Raw genomic sequence first — 19,469 nt, forward strand, 5'->3', positions numbered from 1 at the left:
AGTAGGTTCAAGTCACTCACTTTTAATATGCGTTGCATAGTCTCATTACAGCCAGTTACTATTGCTTGTGAAGGACGGTTATTCAACGAAGTCATCGAATTCTGAATACGAGGTGTCATTGGGTCAAACGGTACTGTAGTTACTACTGTGCTATCCTGATTATTCGGACTTATGAAGTGTACATTACTTCTGGCAGTACCAAAACCTCTGCCGCGATTATATGTAGCATTAATTCGTTCAGAATTATTGTCTAACACACAACTATTTCTGCAAACTGTTAATGGGCAGGAATTGGTATGAATGCTACAGTTAATAGAATCCGTAGTCATACCATTTGTTGAACAGCCCGGGAAACAAGCATGGACATTGCTAGTGCAATTGTCAGGCGAGTTGTGAACAGAACCGGTGTTAAATTGCCCTTGTAACGAATTATCACAACCGCACAAATCTCGTGTGACATATGAATTAGTGAAAGAAGCACTTGCACACTGTTTACAATTAACATTATTGATGGCCTGATAGCGCTCCCTAACTAATCTGCTTCTCTTCGTTCTCTTGCCCTTGTACATTTGCTTTACATGCGTAGTATTCGAATCTTCACTCCCAAAATCTGTTACATCTGTATCGGATGAAGTTGCGTTTGTATTTTTGCCTTCAAAAGAAACAAATTTCTTCTTTCTCTTAACATGGTTTCTAGTTAAAGCTGTTATTGGAGTAGTTTGTGCAGTTTGAGAATTTACATCGACTTGATTGGCTTCAGACACGTCAGATATTTTATCAACGGTTGGTGCATTATCATTCTCAGGAGCTAACACTTTTGTACTACTAATGTGCCCTATTTTAGTTTTAATTACACCAATCTCATCTTCTAAGCGAGAAATAGATACTTGTTGTTCATTTAGTGTAATTTTAACAGCACTTATATTGCAGGTTTGTTCTTCCGCTTGTGACGTTAGTTCGACGAGATGTTCCTGATGAGAAGAAGTCTTTGCAATAAGTGATTCTATATTAGACTGCACACCACTTAATTCCTCTTTAACCTCATTTTTAAGGGCGTTAGTATTTATTTTGCAAGCATCAGCCACCTGTTTTATTTCTTCTCGGAGTTCAGCGCGAAACGTAACAAGAGACTGATTGAAACTTTCTGAAAGAGTCGCAGTTATTAACTCCTGACTTTCAGAAAACTTTTTCATTTGATCAGTGAGTTGCTGTTTCATATGCTCTTCGCTGTCTGTAAGCTGCTGTTTCATCTGCGCTTGGCTGTCTGCAAGCTGTTGTTTCATGTGCTCCTGACTTTCTGTAAACTGCAACTGAACGTCATCCATTTTATGAATTATTGTCTCCAATAATGCATTGAAATTAGTATCTTTATTGTGTTCAGTCCCATGCTGGCTAAACATCGGATCACATACTTTGCACAAGTACTGATCAAATGTATCAGAATTACTGGAATGTAACGCTGCTAACTGTAGACATTTATGGTGATATAACTTTCCACATTTGCGACAAGTTATACACTTAGCATTCTTATCTGGATCCTTACAACAACCCAAATTTTCAACATTGATTTCCGCATTGTCAGAAATCAAGCTTTCATCAATAGTTTGTCCTTTTCGTGTTGATCTTTTCCCTTTATCTGTCATTATTTAACTATATTATTAAGAAAAACGCATAGCTAAACACTTACTAATTCGAATCCTGGAAACTGGGTCGCCAAATTATTGAAACCTACACATTTGTATCAACATAAAACTAGATTCCAATATTAATTTTTCTTGTATTCATAACTTAGATATGGTACATAACTTTTCACAAACTGTTTACTATATTCGATAGTCATTTGTTTCATTTTGAACACGTACGTTCATAAATTCACATTACAAACTCATCATAACTAAACATAACACAACACGTACGTTCATAAATTCACATTACAAACTCATCATAAATCAACATAACTCAACATTGTAACTATTGTGCTCATTCGCAGTCCAGTAGTTCTGTAGTAAACATGTCAGCTCGCATCAGAAGAGCCCGGCATAGTGTTGACTGTGTTCGAGAACCTATTTGCACGAGGTAAAACAGTAAATTAATGTGTTTTAGAGACAGCTGCTCTAATGGGATTTGGGAAATCCACCGTTTATAATATCCGGAAGGAAGCAAAACAATGGCGAGAAAAGGATGGAACATCCCTGTTGGAAACGCCGGGCAAGAAGCATCCGAAACGAGCTCAACGATTTACAGGCTTTAATGAGTTTGCGCTAGAGGCATCATAAAGGCTCATTCACAGGAAATTTGGGGTTTTTAGGGTGGCAGTTGTGCAAAGAAATAAGTTATGTACCATTTACAGGCCAATTACTGGCGTTCTTGCATTGCATTGTTTTCTTAAAAGACAATAAACAAACGTGCAATATTATTTATTTGTGTAAAACAATACATTGGCCCAGGGGTGCCTATTCTCCCCAGGCCCATGATGCACTCCCCCCTGCTAAGCCAAATTAATTACTCAATTTTTATTTTTTGTGAGACAAAATTTGTGGAAAAATGGAATACTAGAGGTGCAACCACGAATTTTGTCTGGTGGGGGCAAGTACCAGGATAGACATACCAATAATAATAATAATAATAATATTAATAATGGCTTTATTATTATTATTACTGCTACTACCAGTAGTAGTAGTAGTAACAAAAATGTTATTATCCTCATAAATTGTGCAAAGGGGGGGTAGAAGTCTGTGCAAAATCATTTGTTTGGAACAAACGATATGAAACATTTTTCAAAACCGTCAATTTCACATTAGCTAATAATGGAAAACAAGCATGCAAACTGTATTTTTGAATGGCAGAAAATGAATGATAAATGCATTCCGAAGATACATGTCTAACTTTCACGGACAACATATGGTTTACACATATGCGACATAAAATAGAAAATACATATTCAACAAGCTAACACTAAATTGTGTACGTATTGAAAGTTTATTCAATACAAATATACTACACATATTATTTAAATACATTATATTGCAAAAATGAAGCAGAATGCGAGCGAAGTAAGAAAACTTTTAGATCCAATTTTTTGCAATTGAAAACAATATTGATTTAATTGGGTGCAAATAATTTCACTGGACGCAATGGCATTCTCTCTTTTACAACTATTTTTAGATCACTCAGCGCCCATGGCCGAGTCCCTCCGCTCCTAGTTAAAGCTCTGAACTTTACGAAAACTAGAAAAGCAGATAATGCAAGCGAAGCAAGCAAGAAAATTTTACAGAATGTATTTTTATTTGCATAGAATTTGAAATCGAAGGATAATTGCTCCTCTGTGCTCCCCTACAGATGCCCTTGGCCGTCAAAGTTTGTCCCCTTGCTACCCTAGAATTGACTTCCGTCGAAGGTTGGTGGGGGTGGGGGGGGCAATGACCCCTTGTCCCCCTTGTATTAATGCTAGTACCATGCCCCTCTCCATCCAAACCGATTCTAAATGCATAAGAGGTGGTGTTTCATTTCAACCCTATCACAGGTAGGTAGAAAAACTATACATAATAACCAAAACTAAAAATCAATAACAAGTCAATCAAACAATACGATCCCCCCATTTTTGTGTGAAGATATATAAAATTTTGTCCCCCCCCAAAAAATTCCATGATTCAAATTCCATTTCAAGGCGCATCATGAAACCCCCCTGTGGGCACCCCTGCACTGGCCATTGTTGAGAATAAAAAGAAATTGGCAGCAGAAGGCGTTTTGTTTACGGCCGTTATACGGCACAGCTTTCGTTGCTTTCATCCCGCACCCTTCCCCACCTAGTCTGGCCCCGCCCACAAGCTTTTCCCTCTGTGGCCACCACAATACCAAAGTGACCAAAAAGACCAAAGTGAATGAGAAAATGTAGTATTTACAAGTATTACATTCCTTACAACAATGCAAAGTTTGATTGAAAATTGGCTGATACTTTGTGTTGGAAATAATGATAATGAAGTGTAAGAGCAGCAGTGTTGCTAGCTTATGGAAAAAATCCAAAATTTCACTTCTGATATCATCCATATGATCAAATTTGCAGGCAAGTATGACAAAAAACACTCCTTGAGAATATGTAATCCTCAGGCCCATTTTTGAAAGGAAAAAGGAAATGATGCAACATTTTTTAAAGTCTTAATTTTTGGGAAATTTTGAAAATTGGACATATCCTCCTCCCTGGACCCTACATTGTTAAAGTGTTGTTAAGTTCTCAATATTGCATGTAAAACTGAAATATGTCAGTACAAAGTATTGGCTGAAGAGTTATAGCCAATTTTATAATCTATTCCATAATTCTGAAAGGGAAAACAAATACATTTTCAATTCTCGCTTGTTAATAATAGTGAAAATGGAAGTAGGCAGTGGCTTAAATAACAACCCTCCACCCCCATGGTGCAAAGGGTGTGGGGTGCAGTAAGAATGATAAATTAAGAAAGTTTTCCTTTCAGAGTTAAGATATATTTTAAAACAAACATATTATATTTTTTTGTCCCTACAAACAGAAACAGAAAATGTTATTTACTAGAAAAGTATAAAGTGAACTATCAGAGTCGACAAAATACTTCATTTGCAAGTACGAGGGATGATCGAAAAAAAAAAAAAGGTTAGAAAGCCTATTATGACGTATGTGTTAGACATAGCTGGAAGATCAACACACCTGATGATGGAGGGCACTCAACACTAGTCCTCGATGTAATCACCTTTTTTGTTCAAGCACTTGTCACAACGGTAGATGAGGTTTTCCATACCGGTTGCACAGAAATCTGCGTCAAGTTCTTGTAGCCACCGTGAGGCAGCTCTTTTGACATCACATGTCAGATAATGGTGGCCAGCCAACCAAATGGTAGTCCCAGCTCAGCTGATATTGAGCGTAATGTTCTTCTGTCCTCACGAATACACTCATCCACAAGAGAACAGTTCATGTCAGTGTTTGAGGTACTGGGCCTACCGCCGTGTCCAGGGTTGTCATTAACAATACTGGTCCGTCCTTCTTTGAAGGCACAACACCACTTCGCTACATGTTGCCTTGAAATTGTCCCCTCCCCATACACCTCCACAATCTGCCTATGAATGTCAGCAGGTGTAGTGTTTTTGGCCCACAGGAACCGCACCACTGCCCGCACTTCTACTCTTGACCAATTTTCTCGGGTATACATGGTCAGAATCCGAAGTCCTCAAACTTGCAACAAGACAAACATGTTATTGATTTACACATACATTTTCGTTATGTTACAGTGAATAAAACAAAAGTTATATGCTTTGTAACCTTTTTTTCCGATCATCCCTCGTAGTTTAAATCATTAGGTCATTATAAGAGGTGCAACAAGTGAAATTTTGACTTTGTGAATCCCAATATTGGTTTGTATTTACAGTTTCAATTTTTATCATCCAAACCAAGTAAAACACAACTACCTTTCTGGAAAGACGGGTGATATTTCACCTCCTATTATTATTACACTGGCACTAAGCCAGACAGAGAATAGAGATATTTTGTTTATGTTATTCATCTTTATTAGATGCTATTTATTGTGAACCGTGCAGGTTGTTTCCTGATAGGTTTGAATGGTGTAACGACAAAATTAATGATTTGTAAAAATAAACAAAACAAAAAATAAATTCTTATAAAAGTTAATATAAAAAAATAATCAAACAATCAAAGAACAGGAAATATGCCGAACTCACACCTTGAATGCATTTTGTATGACATAGAGCCTGCAAAAATGATAAATATGTTCTAATAATGTTGCAACAAAGTATGGATAAGAAGTGCGAAACCATTAAAAGAATTTTAGATGTATTAATAACATTATCTACTTGTAATTTGGCTCTGCTGGGACATTGAGAAGTTGTGACAAGTGTACAAAGTATTTCTGCAATATTTTCTCAACATCATAGACTTCTTAGCGAGGTATGACTTACTTCTTAAAACTCGTGTAAAGTTTGCCTGTTGTCTTAACCTTTCGTGCCAGTTTTTGCGTGGTATACATTCACATTCGAATGTACCTAATACAGATAAACGTAGGTGTGTATTAATATTTTAAAAAAAGAGCTTTAGCTTTTTTAAATGAATGCAACTGAAGGTAGAGGAGGGGGTGCAGAATTTGTTAGTTATGCTCCTGCAAGTAGGTAATGTCTAATGAATAGAATATGTAAAATGTTAAAAATGTGTATGATTGTCAGAGAAGTATTTCCTGAGTTTAATGTAACAGCATAGATTCCATATGACCCCTGTGTCCTTCTACCAATAATTTCACAACTTTAACCAACAAGAGAAATATGCTTGAAAAACTTCAAATTAGGAAAAGGCCATTATCATGCCACTTGGGCCAGAAAGATAATATACCAAGATACACTGTACTCAGCCTGTGTAAGTTGTGTTCATCTCGGTTCCAAGTCAGCAAGGTTCTGCCCCTGTACAGCTGAGTTACCTAGCAAATGACGAGGCTCATTTTAGTTACCTGACATTACCCAAACACAACTCAATGCCATTAACAGAATCAAGCATCCATATTATTTCTAATTACAATACATAAACCTTTACAATGATCCAGGCCAAGGTTAACACATACAGAGTGCCTGAAAAATCTTCACCTGTACTTGAATTTCCAAGTACAGTTCATTAAAAATAAATAGCAAGTACAGTATGTGCTTCGTTGTGTTTTCTGCATCATCTGAATTTTAATAGCCGGCCTCCAGAGTGTAGTAGTTAGCACATTGCACTACAATGCCAGGGGTCCTCGGTTTGAATCCTGGCCTGGGCATGAATGCGAGTGTCCATTCATCATATCATAACTTATCCCCATCTTCACAAATTAACCAAAAGTAGAATAAAAGCAAAGTGTAATGAAGCAAATCAATCAATCAATTAAATCAAATTCAAAAACATACCATTATAAAATATTGCACTGTTGGTAGTCAAATTTTGAAATCTGCAGTGATAGCATAAAACTATGAGCCCAAAAGATCTTAAATTTGGCAGTTTTCATCCTCTTGATAGGTACTATGAATAAACGAAGAATCTTAAAAAGTCATAATCCGGAAGGTTCAAAAATATTTTTTTTTTGGTTGATTTGACATGGAATGACCCTTATGTAGTAAACAGATATGCATCATGCTCTTTGATATGAAGTAGGTTGAAGCTACACTTTATTGAACTACCCACGTACAAACCCAATTTTTTTTTTAATAGCTATTTACATGGTACACATTCAGAAGATAGTACTGAATTTCAACCCAAATCTAGAAGATTGGAAGCATTACTTCCTTCTAGAAATTTTTATATTCTTTAAGTTCGGTTGGAAGATTAAGAATGGTGTCTCAGATCAGAGTTTAATTTCAGATAGTTTTATTTTCCATTTTTCTGTGAAATCACAAGGTACAAATATTATTGAAGTAGACAAGGTGAATTTATTTAAATCAGGTTGATTTATATAACTATTTAAATCAGATGATTTTGAAAAAAAAATTACTTCAAATAATTTTTAGTAATGTACATAAGGATTTTGTAGATATCAGAATCACTTTTCGCCGTTTCCTACCTCTGGCTGGGTCGGCATAGAAGTCAAGCCTCTCCATTTTTTCCTGGTCTTCCACAACTCCTCTCTTTCCACGGTGTTCCAATCTTGTCATATTCTTCTAACTCTTGTCTGCTATCTGCTCTTTCCACCGACATCTTGGTCTCGTCCTTGGCCTTATTCCCACTCCTTGTACATGGTAAGCTCTTATTGGTAGTCTTTCTGCATCCATCTTCTTCATGTGTCCGAACCATCTCATCTGTGCCTGATCTATCTTGTCCTGAAGCTTCACCACACCCACTGTCTGTGGGATCTCCTCATTCTATAACTTCTAGTCTTCCCCAAACTCTTTAAAAATTTCCTCTCCACTGCCTGGATCTTTCTTTTGTCTCTTTGTTACTTCTCTTCTTATTTTCTCTAATATTTTCTCATACACCTTTGCTAAGTGGCACTAAGTGTTATTCCTCTGTAGTTTATACATTCCTTTCTGTCACCCTTCTTGAATATGAGAACTGTTAGTCCCTTTGTCCAATCTCTTGGCATTTCTCTCTCTTGCCACACTACTTTCAATGCTCTATCCAGCCACTGCACACAAATCATTCCTGGTCCTAGTATCATTTCCACTGGCGCTTCATCTACTCTAGGTGCTCTACCTCTCTTCAGAGCTTCCTCCACTCCTCCATGTGAGATTCACTTTTTCCTTCCGGTTTTCTTTTTCCTTCACTTCATTTTCATTTCCTTTTTTCACATTCAGCAATTTCTCAAAATGATATTTCCACATTCTCCTTATTTCTTCATCCTCTTCTACAATGTTTCCCTTTTATCCCTTACATCCCCTTTCTCTTTTCCTTTCTCTCGCTAATCCATACAATACTTTCTTGTTCCCATCTGCATCTTCTTCTAGCACTTTGGCACATTCTTCCATCCACTTTCTTCTTTCCTCCTTTACTACTGTTCTTGCCTCTTTCTTCTTTTCCACGTTCTCTTTTCCTTCATTTTGTGATTTAACTTTAAACCATTTTCTAAATGCATCATTTTTGTTTTCCACTAAGTCTCTAGTTCTTTCATTCCACCATGGTGTTTTTTTCTTATTTCATTTCTTCTTTAATTTCTTGCTTGTCCTACCTCATACCTTTTCAGCTGCATCTACTAATTCTGTTTTAAATCTTATACATTCTGTTTCTGCTCTTTTGGGTTCATCTCTTGGCACTTTTGTTCGCAATATTTCTTGATATTTCTCTTTTATCATGTTATCCTTCAATTTCCACACTCTTATCCGTGTCTCTTGTTCCTCCCTTCTATTTTCTTTTTTCCATCTCCTCACATCTCCTACTAGTAGTAATCATTTAATGGTGTTTATTAGGCTCTAAGAAAGAAAAAAAATGGAAACAAAATATATGTACTGATGGTGGGAAGCTCATAGAAAAGTAAATGTAAATGCACTTACATTTCTCTTGATTTAAATTTCAATAATGTTTTTGAGCAAAAATAGCAAACATTTTGTGTAGAGGCCTCCCCGATGGCGCAGTGGTAGCGTCGTCGCCTTGTAATCAAGGGGCCCCGGGTTCGATTCCCGGTGGAGGCACATAGTGGTTCGGATCCCACTTTAAACTGTAGGTCCAGTCCCGATTAGCCTTACTGTGCATAAAGTGGACTTAAAACAACAAATCAATCCAATCCAATTTTGTGTAGAAAAATATACAATATACTAATTATGTTAAACTGGATATAGTGTCATTATCATTAAATTGTAAATAAACATGGCAGGTGATATTTCGCAAACTATCATTAAAAAAATGCCAAATTCAGCTACAAAGACTATAAAAATATCTTAAATTACATTTATAGAGTACATCCAGGATGTTTTACTTTTATTGGAAGAATATTTACTGAAATTATTATAGTATCATTAACAAACTTAACAAACATTTCCATAGTAGGTTCATATATACAGTATCAGAAACAGAAAAATGTGTATTTACATATAATTTTTTATTGCCTTAATCAAACTGTTCAAACAGGGCCATGTACTAGATAAAGCCTTGCTATATTTTATTTTTATTTTTTTTTTATTTATTTCACCTATAACAGAGCTTTCGCTCCAATTACAATAGGCTTACATATATATATATTTTAAACAATTAAAAAATTATAATTCCAACAATACAAAAACAATAGAAGAAAAAGGAGAGCAAAACTACAATAATCGTTTTATAAAGAACACCAGCACAAGTATTCTAGAGAACATAAATCCAAAAATGATATTCACTGAGGTAGAACAAGGTACATATCTATATACAGACTGAGGCATTTATAACTATACACATGTAAATACTCATATATAAATAAATATACACACATACAGGCATAATTGTATTTACAAACATACCCATATACACAGAAAACATCTATAATTATTTATTATTTATTCGTGATATTCTTCGAAGGACGGACAGGAATTGCATGAATGGCATAGCGAAATCCAAGTCTCCACCGTTTCTGACTATTTCATTATGTTTAATACATAGTCTTAGAATGGGGGAATTCTGGTGTTCTGTTGAGTTGGATTTACTGTAATAAAAAGGGTGCCTGAACCGCAACATGTCCTTCTTAGCATTAAATTTTAATGTTTGGAGGAGACTTGGACTGTCAACCAGCCCGTTGACTAACTTATATAAAAATAATTTATGTGATACTACTCTCCTTTCGTACAGAGGTGTAACATTGAATTCTCTGAGTAGTTGTTTATATGATACCTGATCCTGAAAAGACGATCTTTTGTGTTTTTTGTAATATAAGTAACGAACAAATTTCTTCTGAATTATTTCTATCTTTTTGCTATTACATTGAGTGTAAGGTGACCAGACTACACTTGCATATTCTAATTTGGTTCGAACAAGGCAATTAAACAGGCTTGTCAGAGCTCTTTCATTATGCATGTCTTGTGAACTTCTAATTAGAAACCCTAACGTTCTGTAAGCATCATTACAAATCTGATCAATGTGTGTTCCAAAAGATAATTTATTATTTAATGTAACTCCTAAGTCATTTATCTGATTTACTCTTTGTAATGCACGATTATTCATTGTATACTGATAAATATTGGGTTTGATTTGCCTGGAAAAAGTTATTGCAAAACATTTTGTGACATTAAAGTTTAATTTATTTTCGATGCTCCATCTTTGTGCATTTTCCAAGTCTTTTTGCAACTTATGTGCATCATTTGAATCTTTCATTACTTTATACAATTTTAAGTCATCAGCAAAAAGTAAGCATTTTGAGTATTTAAAAATTGTGGGTAGATCATTGATGTATAATAGAAAGAATAATGGTCCAAGATTGGAGCCTTGTGGTACACCGGAACAGACTTTGTAAGTGTATGACTTAGCTTGATTGTATGTCACAAATTGCATTCGATTGCATAGGTATGAGGATATTAACGTAAGAAAGTTATGAGAGAGACCAAACTTAGACAATTTACTTAACAATACATCGTGATCAAGAGTATCAAAGGCTTTGGCGAAGTCCATATATATTGCATCAACAGAATTCCTATCATCGAGGGAATCGGATATACTCTGTGTGAAATTGACCAAATTAGTTAAAGTAGACTTTCCAGGACAAAAACCATGTTGATCTATTGATATATAAGGTTTAATATGGTTGTATATCCTGTCATATAATATATATTCAAATATTTTTGAAGGAGCTGAGATTAGTGAAATGGGTCGGTAATTTGTAATTTCGCATGGGTCTCCCTTTTTTAAAACAGGACAAATTTTACTGATTTTCCAAAGATCAGGAAAAATTTGAGTTTTTAAAATAATATTGTAAATATAACACAAAGGGGTGCATAATAATTCGGCACAACCTTTGAATATGTATGTTGGCAATTGGTCGGGACCACTAGATTTGGTTGATTTCAGTTTTTTTATGGCTTCATTGCATTCTGCGTTGGTGATAGAATCTACCACCAACGACTGAGATACTATCATGTCAGAGGATTCAATGATGTTATATGTTGAAGGATTTGAAGCATACACTGTTTGAAAATATTCAGCAAAACCATTAGTAATTAATACGTTCGTTTCCAATCTATTACCCTTATACATCATATAAGCTAGTTTCCTATTTGTTTTTTTCTTGTTTCTTATAAAATTCCAAAATGGTTTAATGTTGCTTATTAAATTGTTCTCTATTTCTGATACATATGTTTTATATGCTATATTTATCATTCTTTTTAGTTTTCTACGTAATTCAACAAATTTAGTTTGATAATAGTCTGAATATTTCATCTTTCTTCTGTATGTTTCTTTTTCTTTTAAGTTTCTTATTATATCAGATGTAAACCAACATGGATAAGAACGTTTTTTACATATTGATATTTTCGGCACATATATGTCTATCACACCATTAATTACCTTGTAAAAATAGTCTAAGGCTTCATTGGGATTCTTGTAAGTAGCTAAATTGTCCCATTTTTCATTTTCCAAGTGTTTGTACATATTGTAGAAGTCTGCCCTTGCATAATTATATACAGTAACTGGATTTGATTTAACACTAGTAACCTTTTTGTTTAAAAAGACCTGAATATGTAGTGACGGGTGGTGGTGGTCTTCCTCAAGCAACGGGTGTAAATTTCTAATAAGAGTCATGCTATCACTTATATTTGTCAATAATAAATCAAGGGTTTTCCCATTTATATTTTTTACATGATTGACAGATTTAAGATTTCCCATTGATAAAAAATTAGCAAGAGAAATACTAATAGGTCCACCTTCCAATAAATTATATTGATCATCTATTATTGTGGTAATATTAAAATCACCAACAATAATTACTTTAAAACTATGCCGGTTAGCAATCTCCTCAACAAATTGAAAAAAATCCTGATACTTCTTAATTGGTGATTTTGGTGGAAAATATACTGAAAAAAAAAAGTAACTTGTATATTCAAATGTAAATTTGATACATACTATTTCTACATATTCTATAGTGATTTTAAATTCCTCAACAGAATATTTGTTTGCTACAGCAACCAAGACACCCTTATGGACCCGATCTTGACGATAAACATTGTACCGGTTATCTATGAACTCGCCATCATATACACCTACATTTAACCAAGTTTCTGTTAGTATGATTACATCATAATTTTCGAGGGATATACTAGAGTATAGTTTGTGTAATTTTGTATTTAACCCTCTAACATTCTGGTAGTAGACAGACAGTTCATTACATTTTTCCGAAGCCATTTATTGTTTCAAGTTATCTAAGTCATCAGTTGTTCTTGCTACATATACATCCTTGTCACCCTCTCTCTTTCTCAATCTTATATTTCCAGAATTATCAACCCATATGTAGGCATAATTTCTTTCCCGTTTAATTGCCCTGACTTCACTATATAATTTCCTTCTAAGGGGGGTGAGACTTTGGTTAATGTATACCATATCATTGTTAGTGTAACCCAAATGAAGACAATTTAGATTTCTTTTTACTTTTCTTCTTTCCATAAATTTATCCTTATCTACTCGCCTAACAAACTTAACAATGATGGCTGCAGATTTTTGTTGAGGAGGCTTCTTTAATCTATGACAGGTGTCTATCATTTGATTATCTACTTCAATATCTAACACTCGCCCTACATTTTTTACAACTTCAAACAAATTTTCATTCTGATTAACAGGAACACCACATATTTCCATATAAAAAACATATTTTAATGTATGGTCCCACAAGCCACGCAATTAATTTCAAATGGGGTTTTAAAAAAATTGATTAAAAAACAACATATTTTTATATAAAAATAATTATTTTTATTCACCCTGGAAGTAGATGATAAACAGTCAAAGCAATCCATGAATGTTATGCATAATTCTAAAATCCTCAGCTTGATTGCCAGTTGACATCTTCTCTTTCAAAAGTGTGTCTGTTATTGTAATTTGTCTTCACTTTCAACACCATCTGAAGTTCGTGTGTAAAATGTCTTTTCAGATTTCAAGTGCCTCACCCTCATCATCACAGATGGAGTCTGTCGCTTTGCCCTCACTGCTGAAGCTAGATCCTGACCTCATGGCATGTTCAATAAAGAGTGAGTCCCAAGATATTCCTCCTCGTGAAGAGTCAAATGAAAACACTTGGCAGCCATCATTATCATCAGTTAATAAATCTGAACCAAAAGAGGAACAAATGAAAGTCGAGGAACCAGGGAATGTTGCTGGTAGCTACTTTCACGTATATTTGCACTCTTATGCTGGAATGAGTGAATTTTTGCCAGAGGATAGTAAGGATTTGGATACGAGTGACGATATTGCACATTATGGTGCTGTTGCATTCAAAAGTAATGAGAGTGACAAAGTTAAAGTAGAATCTGAAGATGTGAAGAGTGAATTCCTAGTTGAAGATGACTGTCTAACTGGAGAGACAGAAAGGTGAGTGCATGGAGTATTTTCAAATGAATACCATAATACTTTCATCAAGGGTAGAAAAATACAGGGCACCCAGTTGCCATAGTGTCTGAAAATTTTCACGAGGCACTTGAATTTTCAAATTCAGTTCTAAAAGAAATATATATTTTTACAATATCTTGAGTTCTTATGGAAATTTCCATTACCTTCTTTTTTTAAAAAAAATAATGAGTACAGTGTTTTTTTTTTAATGTTTATATGTTATCTGTATCACATGTAAAATTAAATCAGAATAATAAACATGTCATAAATTTTGCACTCTTGATTGGGCCATATATCTGAATATATTGCATTGATATTCATGCTGTTCCTCGTAGAATCTTCTTTAGGAAGACCACTCCGGCAAAGGAATTAATTACTTTCAATCCAATATAGTAATAATTAATAAATTAAATGTGTTAAGATTATACCGGGTGGTCCAAAAGTCCCAGAACAGTCATATATCGTGAGAAATACACAGCGAATCGGAAAACGAAAGAATATGTGTTTAATAAGTGAAAGAAAGCTATTCAATGATATCACACTTGATTCCCCACCCCCGCCCCTTGGAGGTTAGGTGGGGGCCACTGTAAAGTTTGAAATGGAAACCCCCATTTTGTATTGTAGAATCGGATTCTACGTAAGAAAATAACCGGGTTGCTGTACTACATTTCGTGTAACCCAGGAACAACGACGTGGACGTAGTAGTATTTTGTTCCCATCGGGGTGCTTGTTTTAGGTGAGTCCCCTCGCCTCTGTGGTGACCGGAACTTAATTACCCGCTCACCACCGCCTTTTCTCCATTCCCAACGTCGAAAAGCATAAACGTTTGAATTGTTCATTGTTTACGTCACGGCCCGATTTGTTTTTCTTCCATGCTCCCATATGGCTTCTCAAAGGTGACTGGTCTACCATCTGGTGACTATGCGGGCATGCGATTACCTTGACGTGCGTTGGCAGTTCGCTGCATGAGCAGTTCCCAACCAACAATGATACACACACAGTGGGCTTACTCATCGTGCCACCAGGTCGGTTCGGCGTGAGGAGCTGCCTGTAATCTACCACGGTGAAGGTCGCGTGCTTAAGGCGATCATTGTGTAAGAGGTGAGATCTTACAGAATGTGAAAGTGGGCGGTCAAATTTAGTTTCAGTAACCCTGTGTGCATTCTTTGCAACTCACGAAGGGGGAAATCGTACTGGAGTATTAATAGGTCTACGAAAAAATAGAAAATCCATTACTGTTCATATTCTGTCAACGATGCAATTGTCAGAGAAGGAAAGGATAACAGTTCTCATGATGCGGGGGTTTGGTGATAGGGAACGATCATACGGACACATTGCACATTTATTCAACGATATGTTCCCGAATCGTGCACCTATTTCAAAATCTACTGTTTATAGAACCGTTGATCACTTCGAAAGAACTGGAGTAGTCAGGGATGAACCACGATGTGGAAGATCTAAAACCGCTACAACCGACGAGAAATCTTTGGAAGTTCTAATGCATTTCCAAGAAAACGCCCTTTCTCCGATGAAGCTACCTTTGAGTTAAGCGGATCTGTCAACCGGCATAACATGAGGTATCGGGCCACAGAGAATCCCCACTGGATGCGAGAGCATCGTACACAATATCCGCAAAAAGTTAAAATTTGGGCTGGAATATTGTGTAATCGTATTATCAAGCCATACTTCATTGATACTTATTATATGCTGTATTTTAGATTGTTGTTCTCACATCAGTGACCTTACTGTGGTACGAATTCTGGTGAAGGTGAATAACATGTGTTAAGGTGCTTGATTGCTGATACTTATTCTATGTTTGTTAAAAGTGTTAGATTTAATTCTGTTATCATTAGTCTACTGTGCACAAAGTGGACTTAAAACACCAAATCAATCAATCAATATTGAAATTTTCATGTATTTTTTGGTTTCATGTGTGGACATAAAAGGATATTTTGTTTAAAAGCAATGCGAGAATTCTCTGGAATTCAATGAATGGGCAAATGCTTGTCACATACTATATATTTGCAAGAAATTTACCCAACTCTTTCAGTTACACAAGGACATGTAGTTATTGCACGAATATGGAGTATATGTTGGGAAATGTTCTGAAATATGGAAATAATATGTAAAAATAACTAAAATATATAAAATATGAGCCAGAACCTAATATGTGTATAAATATGGAAAATTGAAACTGAATTTTTCGAGTGTTCATGGCGATCGCTATTTTGGGGAGAAAAATGCCTCATTTGCACCACCCCAGGAACAAATCCTGTATATATCCATGCTGTAAGAGACAGGTAAACGTGATAAATTACTGTGTAAAACACACCTTGCAGTGCAAAAACACGGGATCAATGGATGGACAATGACAAAGCATTTCTCAGTAGCTACGGTAACAGCATTGATCATTGTTAATACATTGGATCTCACTAGCAAGAAATTATTATTGTTACAAGAATGATAGACATATAGTTTATGTAATTACAATTATTTTCGTCATAATATTTGTTCATAAATTAAAAAATTGCAATACGTTTAGAACACTCAGGTTTACACATGAGTTTCCTCAATATGATTTATGATATTGTAAAAAGTATGTACAAGTTTTTGACTTTTCTGCAGAAACGATAATTTTCTTTAGTTAATATACAGTTTCAAAATGTATGTATTTCTTCTATATTTTCGTTGCTTTTCTGCAATTTTGCCAATCATGACAATGGAGATGAATGGTTTATTTTGTTATTCTGTTACCTAGAGTCGCTTTTGCCACTTTTGGCTAATTGTGAGAATGAGGAAGAATGGTGAATAATGATGATGATGAGCAGTGTGGGGAATGGAGGAGCACGAGGATCCATCCTCCCAACTAGGCTTCTTTCCTAGTTTTTGTTTTGAGTCCACTTTATGCACAGATAAGCTAATGGAAACTGAATCCGAATCACTAGTGCCTCTGCCAGGTATCGAACCTTTCATTACAAGGTGACAAAATTTCCATTGTGTCTTCAGGGAAGCATTCCCAACAAGAAACTTACGTAAAGCGTTGCTCCACCTGTTTCTCATTTAGCTGTACCAAAGAATCACCCCCCCCCCCCCTCACTATCTGCAATGTTAGAGCAAACATCTAACGAATTACGGGAATTATGATAAATAACTATCTATTTTCCAGTAAGTACTGCTACCATACTAGGAGGGTCTTTTGAATACCCGGTGATTGTTTCAAGTTTTTTTTCTTATGCAGAAGTAGCATAAAAGTAGGGAGTAGTGCACATGAATATCGTAGCGAGCTACCTCTAGCTGTAGCGAAGCTACATTTTTGGATGAGTAGCCAGAGCTGCAGCAAAACTACTTTTAAAATGTAGCATTCTAATCACTGGTACACAGTACTTGAAGTTACTTTTATTGTTTCACAAGGAGTACTATTACTTGTAATTAATGTTTTATTCTTCACTAGTAGCGTATTTAAAACATTAGAGCAAATGCAGTGTAGTTGCTAATTGGCAATATGCTTAGAGAAAACTGTAGTAAATTGTTTAAAGCTGAGTATGTTAAATGTAACTCATTTTTCTGAAATATTCGTGTGTAAATTTTCTTACACACGTCCGTCTTCTTTCAGGTTATCACTGGAATGTCCATCGATTAAAAGTGAATTTCAACAGATAAAAATGGATAATGATAAGGATCCATATCTTAGAGAGACTAACTTTGGTGCAAATAAGAACTCTGGATCCCAATCACTACCAATTAAATCTCCTATATGCAGCTCAATACTGCCTACAACACTCTGCTCTGGGACAAAGAGTAGTGAAACTAATTTAGCATCTACAAGGGAAACAGAATATATTAAATCTTCAAACTCTACTGTTTGCAAAGATGGCAGCAATTTGTTTGTTCACAAATGTGAACTTGTGGTTCACATGCGAAAGCACAGTAGTGAAAAATCTTTTGTGTGTTCAACCTGTAAGAAATCATTTACACCTGAGGAAAATCATAGACGACATTTAGTATCACATACTGCAGATAAACCCTATGTGTGTTCAACTTGTAACAAATCATTTTCACTGAAACACCACTTTAGACTACACTCAATTATTCATACTGGAAATAAACCCCATGTGTGTTCAACGTGTAACAAATCATTTGCACAGAGAGAAAACCTTAGACAGCATTCAATTATTCATACTGGAAGTGAACCTCATGTGTGTTCGACGTGTAAGAAATCATTTGCACCTAAGGAATATCTTAGACGACATTTAGTAACTCATACTGCAGATAAATCCTATGTGTGTTCAACTTGTAACAGATCATTTACACGGAAACAAGACCTTAGAGAACATTCAATTATCCATACTGGAAATAAACCCTATGTGTGTTCAACTTGTAACAAATCATTTGCATGGAAAGGAAATCTTAGACAACATTTAGTAATTCATACTGCAGATAAACCCTGTGTGTGTTCAACTTGTAACAAATCATTTTCACGGAAACAAGACCTTAGAGAACATTCAATTATTCATACTGGAAATAGACCCCATGTGTGTTCAACTTGTAACAAATCATTTGCAAGGAAAGGAATTTTTAAACGACATTTAGTAATTCATACTGCAGATAAACCCTATGTGTGTTCAACTTGTAACAAATCATTTGCAAATAAGGAATATCTTAGACGACATTTAGTAGCTCATACTGCAGATAAATCCTATGTGTGTTCAACTTGTAACAAATCATTTACACTGAAACAAGAGCTTAGAGAACATTCAATTATTCATACTGGAAATAAACCTTATGTGTGTTCAACTTGTGACAAATCATTTGCATGGAAAGGAACTCTTAGACGACATTTAGTAATTCATACTGCAGATAAACCCTATGTGTGTTCAACTTGTAACAAATCATTTGCAAGCAAAAGAAATCTTAAACAACATTTAGTAATTCATACTGCAGATAAATCCTATGTGTGTTCAACTTGTAACAAATCATTTGCAAGCAAAAGAAATCTTAAACAACATTTAGTAATTCATACTGCAGATAAACGCTATGTGTGTTCAACTTGTGACAAATCATTTGCATGGAAAGGAACTCTTAGACGACATTTAGTAATTCATACTGCAGACAAACCCTATGTGTGTTCAACTTGTAACAAATCATTTGCAAGCAAAAGAAATCTTAAACAACATTTAGTAATTCATACTGCAGATATACCCTATGTGTGTTCAACTTGTAACAAATCATTTGCAAATAAGGAATATTTTAGACGACATTTAGTAACTCATACTGCAGATAAATCCTATGCGTGTTCAACTTGTAACAAATCATTTACACGGAAACAAGAGCTTAAAGAACATTCAATTATTCATACTGGAAATAAACCCTATGTGTGTTCAACTTGTGACAAATCATTTGCATGGAAAGGAATTCTTAGAAGACATTTAGTAATTCATACTGCAGATAAACCTTATGTGTGTTCAACTTGTAACAAATCTTTTGC

The 19,469-nt window shown here is 35.2% G+C and overlaps 2 protein-coding genes across 2 annotated transcripts in view; one reads left to right on the top strand and one right to left on the bottom strand.

Moving 5' to 3' along the window:
- Positions 1–14,160, top strand: part of LOC145981579 (uncharacterized) — a 36,999-nt gene extending 22,839 nt beyond the window's left edge. Inside the window, exon 3 of the mRNA XM_083114929.1 lies at positions 13,530–14,160. Within this exon, the coding sequence (XP_082971055.1) occupies positions 13,530–13,970 (441 nt within the window). The 3' untranslated portion in view covers positions 13,971–14,160. The remainder of the gene's footprint in view (positions 1–13,529) is intronic.
- LOC145981385 (uncharacterized) overlaps positions 1–19,469 on the bottom strand; it is a 446,659-nt gene that overhangs the window by 92,656 nt on the left and 334,534 nt on the right. The gene's annotated exons all lie outside the window — the stretch shown is intronic.

This window comes from Lepisma saccharinum, chromosome 29 (assembly GCF_977018435.1).
Source record: "Lepisma saccharinum chromosome 29, izLepSacc3.1, whole genome shotgun sequence".
NCBI lineage: Eukaryota > Metazoa > Arthropoda > Insecta > Zygentoma > Lepismatidae > Lepisma > Lepisma saccharinum.